At 30.4% G+C, this 10,187-nt stretch overlaps 1 protein-coding gene across 1 annotated transcript; it reads right to left on the bottom strand.

Moving 5' to 3' along the window:
• Positions 1–4,363: 4,363 nt before the first annotated feature.
• Positions 4,364–5,005, bottom strand: LOTGIDRAFT_164090 (hypothetical protein; the record flags this gene model as incomplete). Its single annotated transcript, XM_009060578.1, has 1 exon — positions 4,364–5,005. One exon carries the CDS (start codon positions 5,003–5,005, stop codon positions 4,364–4,366), a length of 642 nt encoding a protein of 213 aa, XP_009058826.1.
• Positions 5,006–10,187: the final 5,182 nt, after the last annotated feature.

Here is a 10,187-nt window from a genome sequence, read left to right as displayed (position 1 = left end):
ATTTTGGTTTACAACTTCTTTCGTGACTTGGTTATATTTTATCAAACAACTTCCAAGATATAACGTATCTCTTTTAGCGTAAGATTCTCAGTTATCTTTGGTGTATTTTGCAACATTAATATAAATGATCTTTCTCAAATTCATTGGTAGATTAGATGAATTACCCCATGTTGCTATACTAGATGTTTCATGTTGATAGGAACATGTGAAATTAATATGTTGTAAATAATTGCCTGTTATTTCTTTCTGTCTTTTCCATTTTTTCTGTAAATCTTCATCTGTGTATGGATTAGATAGAGGCACGATCCAGTTATCAAAATTGCTACCGTTATGAGAAATTAATATTAATCTCTTACTATCATATTGACCTAAATATTTCAACATTTGATCTGTACAATCTGTACAACAAACACTTTTAGTTTCAGAGGTGAAACCTGTGTTACTGCGTTATCGTCTCTACACGTTGTCCAAACTTGTTCATAATTATCTTCTATTTCTTTGATACCCAAACTTTTTTGATTTCTTCTTATAAGACTGAAATGTGAGTTGTGTAAATATAAAACCCAAGCTAATTCCTCTTTTACAATTGTGGGGTGCAAATTGCTATTATTATGAGTATAAATTTGAAATGTAATATCACATTTCTTATTGAATTCATTAATTCTAGCAGATGTCATCACTCCTTTTCTATTTGCTTTTGAGAAACCATTGATGAAATTTTGAAATTCATTTGATAAATCTTTGTTTAAAACATAGTTTACACATTTGATAAAACAGTTACCATCTGTTGGTATGTAATAATTTCCACCTATATATTCATTCATTTTTTGAGTAGTTCAGTTCCTTTCCAACTTATGAACTTTTAATTTCTTTAAAATTGTCTTTAAGTAAAAAGATACTTTCTGTAAAGTACCAATGAATGTTTCATCATCATTAATTTTATTGATTTATTCATATTTTTGTGGGACTTTGCTTTCAGCGAGCATAACTCGCAAAGTATACGTTTGTTCAAAATGGAATTTTGCATACAATTATCTCATGAATTGAGCCACTTTGTCTTAGAAGTTCGGTTGTTTCCGCTTCTTCGTTCAAAAAAAGGAACAGATTTTGGAAATTCAAAATTTTTAATTTTTGACCTTGACCTGTGATGACCTTGACCTTTATTGGGTCAAAGGTCATTGACGTTGTCCATTAGTTTATGCTTTCATATTTGACCTCTGACGTCTACTTTCGCTTTTATAGCTGTCCAAAAACATCCAAATTCGCAACTTTGGACTGCTCTAGTATGTGACCTAATTAACCTAGAGAGTAAATTTTTTCGGTTTCCTAATGTGCTTCTCGTGTACTTTAAATAGATATATATAACAATCGTTTTTTTTAAAGCAAAATTGAAATTCGTGATTTTTTCAAATTTGAGTTTTTTTTTTTACAATATTTGCGACTTGTTGAGCTTAGTGTATGTATATGTTATGATCTATTTGATGTAGAACCTTGATATTTGGGATATAACTAGACTTTGAATATGAATTCACCTATGACAAAAAAACTTATGTGGGCGTGGCACATCCGGGTTGAATTACTAATTGTTTACATTTTGGGGCTGGGGCATAACTCGCATAGAATGCGTTTGTTCAAAAAGAGACTTTGCACACAATTACCTCATCCTTTTGGCCAGTATGTATTAACAGCTCAGTTGTTTCAGCTTTATAGTTTCAAAAAAGGAACGGGTTTTAACATTTGGATATTTTCATTTTTCGATTTTGACCTTTGTTGACTTTTGTTGACCTATATCTTTTGACCTCTATTATGTAGGAACTTGACATTTGGAACATAACGTAACATTTTGAATATTGATTAACTTATCCAAAAAAAATTGAGTTGGGCGTGGGACTTCCGGGTTAAATTACTCATTATTGACATTTTTGACCAGGGGCATAACTCGCAAAGTATACATTTGTTCAAAATGAAACTGTTTACACAATTACCTCATATTTTGAGCCACTTTGTCTTAGAATTTTGGTTGTTTCCGCTTCATAGTTCAAAAAAAGGAACAGGTTTTGGAAATTCAAAATTTTCAATTTTTGACCTTGACCTTTGTTGACCTTGACCTTTGTAAGATCAAACGTCATTGGCATTGGCTATCTATTTATACTTTTATATTTGCTGTCCTAAGTCAACTTCTGGTTTTATAGTCGTTAGCAATTTGAAATTTTAATGGCGTATATCTGTTGATCTTGACCTTTTTAGGCCTTCCCCTTTACAAGATCAAAGGTCATTGACCTTGGCTATCAGCTGATACTTTCATTTGTGAGGTCTGACGTCCACTTCCGGTATTAAAATCTTCTAAAAAATGAAAATTTCTCAACTTTAGACTGTTCTTGCGCTTGATCTAATTATCGTGGAAGGTTGATTTTTTCAGGGTCTTTTGCATTTTGCTACATTTGCAAAGTCCCACTCTGTGCCACGTGTGGTTCTAGTTTATATATGCTTTTTAAATGATCTATTTTTAAGTATTTTTTTTAACTTTTATCGCTGATATTTGCTTCTCAAATTTTTCTAGAATTTCATTGAATTGTTATGTTCTTATCTTCTCTCATAATATAAATAATTTATTAAGATATGAATTTAAAATTTCTGTTTTCTTTTTACAATGAGATTTTTGTTTTGATGTATAACCTATAGCAATCAACCCACAAGATGAAGTTTGAATAGCAGTAATTGTTGCTAATAAAGTTGGGATAAGTACTGGAACCATTAATCCACCAGTTACAGCCGTTGCAACTGTTGTTCCTACTGTTAGAAGTACACTCAGTGTTTTGAAATCAGAATCAACTCTAATCCATCTTTTCTTACATTTATTATATTGTTCTAGTTTTACTTTTAACTCGTTTTGTTTGTCTATCATATATTGTTGTCTACTTTTGAGTTCCATTTTTACGACATTAAATTAAGTGAATTTCTGATAAAGAAAAGATGGATAATTTTTATCTAAAATATCCACCTCAACCGCGGAGCCATGATAAATTTCTATGGTTTTAAAAATAGTAACTTCTACAGTTACTATAGATATTTCTTCTTTCGAATCATTGATCTTATTCAAATGAACTGAAAGTTTTGGTTTTTTGATATTGATTTTTATCATACATGTATAAGTATATATACCAACAACTTTTTCACTTATTATAAATATTATATTATAAATATTATAAATTTGTTATCTTGTTGATTTTTATGAATATCAATTGAAGTAAATAAATCAGTATTAACAAACTATAGTTTTACATATTCAAAGTCTGTTGATGTTCGTAAAAACTCATAACTCCTTGTTTTCCCCTTATTTTGTGGTTCTGGATTTCTAATAATACTTACTGATGGAGTTTCCGTCTCCAATATCATATCAAATTCACCCAATCCAAATACTTCATCTTCTTTTTCTGGTATTATCAGCATTCTAAACCTATCTAAATATTTTCCATTTGTTTTAATTTAATATAAGTAATAAACCTTGGTGTTTTCATCGTTAATTTCAAATTCTTTAGTTTCTACATTTTCTCTACCATTGATAAACTGAAGAACTTTACGAGCGTTAAATTGATTAGGTAATTCTTATTTTTGTGCGAAGAATATTGTATCAACTTTGAAGTTTTCCTCGGAAAATGAAATATGATGCATAATCTTCATTAAAAATAGCTTGGGGGTACATAAAATCTTAGACAGAATATCCTTTAACGGTTGCTGTAAATCCATATTTTTTATATTCATATTCATATTGTTTTATCAATATTATTAGTAATAGAAACATGTTTTCCACCAATATTTTTAAATGGAAGATTGAAATAATATGATTTTTTTTCCTTGAGTTTGTTTTCTAATGTGGTTATATTTTTTTCCTGTTTTAAAACTTCATTATTAATAGTAGTTATCTGCTCACTATAATCAATATTTTCTATCTGTTGTTTAATATTTGTTACTTCTTTTTGTAATTCAGTTTTAAATTTAGTTTCTAGAGCAGTTGATTCCTGTTGCCATTTATCTTCACTTATACCTGGTTTAATAATATCTATTAGTTGTTTAAGGTCTATTTTTTGTTTTGCTATCTTATCATCTAATTTAGATATTAATGATTTTAAATTTTGTAATTGACTTTTATCTACTACATTTAGAAGTTGTTGTTTAATAGCATCTATTTCAGTAAATTAGATAATAATGAACTTTCTAACCGAGTTTGTCTAGATGTTGTTGAATGGCGACTATTTCACTATTATCATTGAGTTTGGTTTCTAATGCGGCTAATTCATCTTCATTTCATACCTGGAATAATATTATCTATTAGCTGTTTAAGATCTATTTTTTGTTTTGTTATCTAATCATCTAATTTAGATATTAATGATTTTAAATTTTCTAATTGAGTTTTATCTACTACATTAAGTAATTGTTTTTTAATACCAACTATTTGTTTTTGTATTACACTATTATCATTAAGTTTAGTTTCTAATGATGTTAATTTATCTTCACTTCTACCTGGATTAATATTGGCTATTAGTTGTTTGAGATCTACGTTTTGTTTTGTAATCTTATCATCTAAATTAGATATTAATGAACTTAAAGGTTGTAATTGAGTTTTATCTACTACATTAAGTAATTGTTCTTCAATAAAACTTTTAAAACTTGTTACTTCTTGTTGTAATTTAGTATCATCAATAAAATCTTTATTATTTATTTGTCGTTTGAAGTATCTTTTCACATCGCCTATTCTTTCTTTTAAATGTTCTTTATTCACTTCAATTAAATTTAATTGATCCATTAAATATTTCTTGTGAACAGCATCATAATCATTTTCTGGTAACTTTAAATTAGTTATGGTAAAATTATTCATATCTAACGCACCTTGAAGGGTGTCTCCAATTTGTTCCACAAAGTAAGGTTTCGCTTTATTTATCCACGCTGTTGTGTTAAGTTTTTTAGTATCTAAAGGTAAAGAACCTAATCCAAATTTATACGCCATTTTTATCAAGTTAAATTTTTTATCATTTTTTATAAACTTAATTGATATAAAACCCAAAGTGAAAGTTGACCACAAAATTTTTGACCCGGTATTTAAATTTGAAATGTTGAACATTTGATTGCTTTCACTAATTGCATTATCTCTTCAGTTGGTTCTAATCCAAAAGAATCTAAGAAATAAAAGTTATTTAAAGAGTCTTTGTATAAAGCAGAGTGATGTACTCCGTTTTGATCTGAAGTATGTATATTTGTTATCGTATAAAATTTACCTTGATAATATTTATTTCATCTCGCATACAATAATAAAACGGTGATATATTTAACTCATTTGCTCAAGTTGAAAGTTTGTAGTTGTATCGATTCATTTACAACCTCTGGTAATATTTTAAGTCATTTTTGGGATTTCAATTCCGTGAACTTTTTGAATAATTTGTTTTTAAGAGTTCTATTATATCTCTCAATAACTACAGCTGTACCTTCATTATGTGTGCTGTAAATTTCAAACCCAAGTAATTTCATATTTTTGTTATAAAATTCACTTCCTTTATCTACCCATAACTTTTGAGGTCGTCTGTTGGATTGTTTCATTATTGTTTCAAATACGTGTTTGACTGATAATCCTGTTTTGTTTTTGAGAGGAATAACCCATGTATATCTTATTTATATCCTCTTTCGACTGGCATATTAATTAAATCTGCTGACCATATTTCATCTTTATCAAACACTTTGACTTTTAAAAAATGTTTGTTTTTTCTAAATTCTTTATGTATTTCTTCTGCTATTCCCATACCCATTTTCATCTTTGCTTTCAAGAGTTTAATGATTAATGCTCTTTGAATTCTCTCTTTGAAAGTTGGATTTGGAATATTTTCAAGTTCGATTATCATTTGTTTGACTGCTTCGTGTCTGGATGTTATGTCTTTAATTCTGTATAATATATCGTGTTTTAGCGCAGCGGCGTCAACTCTATTGACGGGTTCTTCACCTGGTTTGGGTTTATCGTTTTGGTCTAATAGCAGATCTTACTTGGTACCTGGACACGTGTAATTATCACCGGTGTTTTTATCCGGGGTATTTTGCCCATGGAAATCCAGGAAGAGAACCTAATGATTTTTTAATGTCGGAACCGAAATAAGTTTAGGAGTTTGAGCAATTATCAGTGACATTTTTATCCAATAATTTTAAAACCATAGCCTTTTTTGTTTTCTAATCTTTTATTTCGCATTTCTCTTATATGTTGTAATTCTTTCAATTCGTTAGATCTTTTCACTGTTTCGCTTATATTTACTCCTGCTTTTGCTACAGATTGGTAAACGGGTACCCCTATAGGCTCCGGATTTATTAACTATGTGCCTGGTGGGGTTGTTTGTTTGGTGGGCTTGCGTGCGCTGCAGGCAATAGAGTGGTATAAGAGCTTATAGATAGGGGGCGGTTTTTATCATTTATAAAAAGAAAATCGCTTTTTTATGTTGACGTACTTTCATGTTATATTCAAGAATCATAATCAATCTAAACAGTCACTGATTTAGAGATGGTAGCGCCTTGTCCTTATTCCTTATTCCACTACTATACAATGGAAGAGATATTTGCATAATATAATAATATAATTATATAATATAATAAGCGCAGAATGTTTTACCTAATTTGTCTTTAATTTTTAAACTATAATGCATCAATGCATTAGTTACCGTGTCAATTCTATTCTCAGGTGTAGATTCCTTAGTAATGTTTGAGAATGTTCCCAAATAGGCCCATAACCTCTCAACACTGTCACCATCTGTGAGGCCCATACCATCCATTTTACGGGGACCATATAGAACATGGAAAGACTTATAGAGCTCAATAACACAGCCAAGTTATCAAAGGTTTCTAACATTCTCATTTTTGTTTTTCAACGAAATCTGCAACTGAATGTATATGAAATATCTAGAAGTCAGGAATCTCTTCCATATCAAAATGTTAGGGATCAAATATTGAACTCATTTTAGAACATGAACTTTTCAACTAAACATCACTAAAATTTATGACAAGCCCACAAAATGAACAATAAATAATAAAAAATAACATTAGATAAGGTTACCTGGCATGAAACTTTGTGACCATATGCATGGAATATCGGAATAGATCTAAAATTGTATTTTGTTTTTGTTTCTGAAATGATATACAAATAGTGTTATAAATTATAAAACAAGGTTCCATCATCAGCTTATAATCAAATATATATATATAATCTATGTATTTGACTCACAATTGAAGAATTTGTACTCATATTGTTTGACTTTGTAACAAATGGCTTTGATTGTCACACTATTATATATGTCAATAACTCAATTGATAAATATATGAGGGAGATTGTGACGAGTTAGCCTGGAAATCGCTGCAATCCTACAAAATATATATTTACTTTATTATTTCTCTCTGAAAGCAATATACATAATTTGTTGGCCAATAGTGTTCCAAACAAGACTATTTAGGAAGAAAATGAATGACATTGGCCAGAATGAAGTTCAACCTTTCATTTTTTAAATATTGATTAGACTATTAAAGATTGCGCACTGAGAAATATCAAAATGACAATTCGACAAGTTGATGAGAAAAAAAATACAAAAGAAGTGCAAACAGCAGGTGAAAAGTTGTTACAGAAATAATGTAAATACGTTTGAGACATATCCCAGGAAAATCTGCTTGACTAGATGAAGTGATGTCTTTTTCTGAATCTTGATGATCTATATTTCGATTACCTGAGTTGGTTTACTTTTGTCACTGCTGTATTCTTTCATAAATAGATCAACTTCAGTTTGATCCAAAAAAAAAAAAATTACCAGAATGTTTTGGCTTTTTGGTTTAAAGAGAAATATTTCGATTACCTGAGTTGGTTTACTTTCGTCACTGCTGTGACATAAACAGATCAACTTCAGTTTGATCCAAAAAAAAAAAAAATTACCAGAATGTTTTGGCTTTTCCCACTCATTTCCAGCAGACGTTTTTCTAACTAACTGAAAATCTGCATGGAGACTATATATCTTTCTCGAACTCTAAAATGATAATATAGACAAAAACTGTGAAAAAAGGGCAGTTAGTTATAAATCCAATTCTTGTAGACATCTTTATTACACAGAAATATTGAGTTACCATAATTGTAAAATGAGAATCCTACCCAGTTTGCTCTTTATGGAAAGATGTCATTGTGTCTTACAGTTCTTTCTTGAAAGCTGTAGTGACAAATCACATCACATCTCCAATACAACATTGTCCAATAAAAATTAGCAAGCTTTTCCAGCTTATGAAATCAGTTGCAGAAGAAAAATTGAACGCACTGCTTTGTTTTGCAAATGACTATTTTTTTTTCCCGATTCTGGTCAGAGCGCCCAGCAAAAACTGCATATGTCACACATTAACTGACATTATTATCTGTCATATAGTGCGTGTCGTTGTTGTTTAAATGTAAAATGACGCATTTTTGCCCAACCGGAAATGACGTAGGACGTAGACACACTTAACGTCTTTCGAATAAGTGCTCCAATTCTGAATCCATTTTTGATCGAAATTTTTGTTTTGTTCATTACTTTTTAGAAATGGCTAAAGGACAGCACTTTTGTCGCTGACTTTTTTTCTTTTAATAATAACGTTTTTTTCAACTTTAGAATTTTATTTCGATCGATCTGAAAATTTACGAGTTGATAGACATTTTGATTGCGAACAAAATTCTGTTCTAAAATTTTCTGTATCACTTCCGGTATTGACGCCATTCGCTCTTAAAGTTGAAATTTCAACTTCCGGAATTTTATAGATATTTGAAAAATTCTTTTTGCAACATGCTAGAATTGTTTATATCAAAGATTTGAAATGATAAAATGCGTCCCGGAAGTATTAGATCAGCCACCATCTTGATGTGACTAAATTGTCTAAAAGTAATTTTTTTGGATCGTATTTGTATCATTTTAATGTCTATATTATCAGTGAACGATTCCTAACAATCGTGTGGGAGCCGATTTTGCAAGGTCAAAGGTCGTTGATCTGGGATATCCATTCATTTTTTTTATCTTTGATATCCGACAGACTTTTCATGTATCTTTTATTTAACCTTTGTTGATCTTTGACCAGGACAAAAGTTATTGTGCTCGACCAGATCTATTCAAATGTATTTTCATTTGTATTGTGCGGTGTTTATTATACGTTTTACAGCGATTATAAAAATCGACTTTTTACTACCGAGTGTTAACGCTTTTTACTACCCTATCTTATCAATTCAATGCGTCTTTTCACTACCGAACGCCCTGCTTTGTTTTCGTAATTATTATTTTTTTTCCGGACCCGGGAGCTTATTTCTCGGAAACGACCTCTGACCTTTGATGATCTTCATATTTACTTTGATAATAATTTGTGACCTGCTTTATTTGATGACCTTTTGCACTTTTGAATTTCACCAAACTTGGTATGTATGTGTATAATTCAATTCTAAATTTGATGCCAATATGGAATTTTTGTTGTGCGCATGCGCACTACCAACTTTCTTATTTCTCATCCGATTTTCATCAAACTTGGCATATATGTGTAGAATCCAATCTAAATTTGATGGAAATATAGAATTTTGGTGGGCGCATGCGCATTGCCAACTTTCATATTTCTTATCCGAATTTCACCAAACTTGGTATCTATGTGTATAATCCAATTCTAAATTTGATGGAAATATTGAATTTTTGTTGTGCGCAAACTTTGACGGATCGATTTGAAATTTATATGGCGTAGACCGTCGGTAGGGGCAAATAATTCTGCATAGTCAAAAAATGTTCATCACTTCCGGTTTCGATGTTAGTACTTCCGGTGGAATTACTTTCGGTGGAATTGAGTTATGTCAGAAATGACATATGCATAAGCTTAGTGACAGTAATACAAAGTGTCACAACTGAAAAAATTTGTACCGGAAGTAACATATAGGTCGCCATCTTGACCTTAACATTTGGTGACCTTCATATTTACTATGATAAGTTGTGACCTTGAATATCTGATGACCTTTAGGGTCAGACCACTATTTTATTTAAAGGGGTTTAAAAATGGTCAATTTTGAACCTTTGCAGTGCTGTATCTCGTAGTCTAATAGAGTTATAGCAATAATTCTTTCGATTTCTTAATGCTGAGATCCCGAGCTTTCCAGTGATATGCAACATGAACATGAATATTTC

The sequence above is a fragment of the Lottia gigantea genome, assembly GCF_000327385.1.
Source record: "Lottia gigantea unplaced genomic scaffold LOTGIsca_43, whole genome shotgun sequence".
Lineage (NCBI taxonomy): Eukaryota > Metazoa > Mollusca > Gastropoda > Lottiidae > Lottia > Lottia gigantea.
Note: the sequence above shows the minus strand (reverse complement) of the source record. Positions and strands in the feature narration are given on the sequence as shown.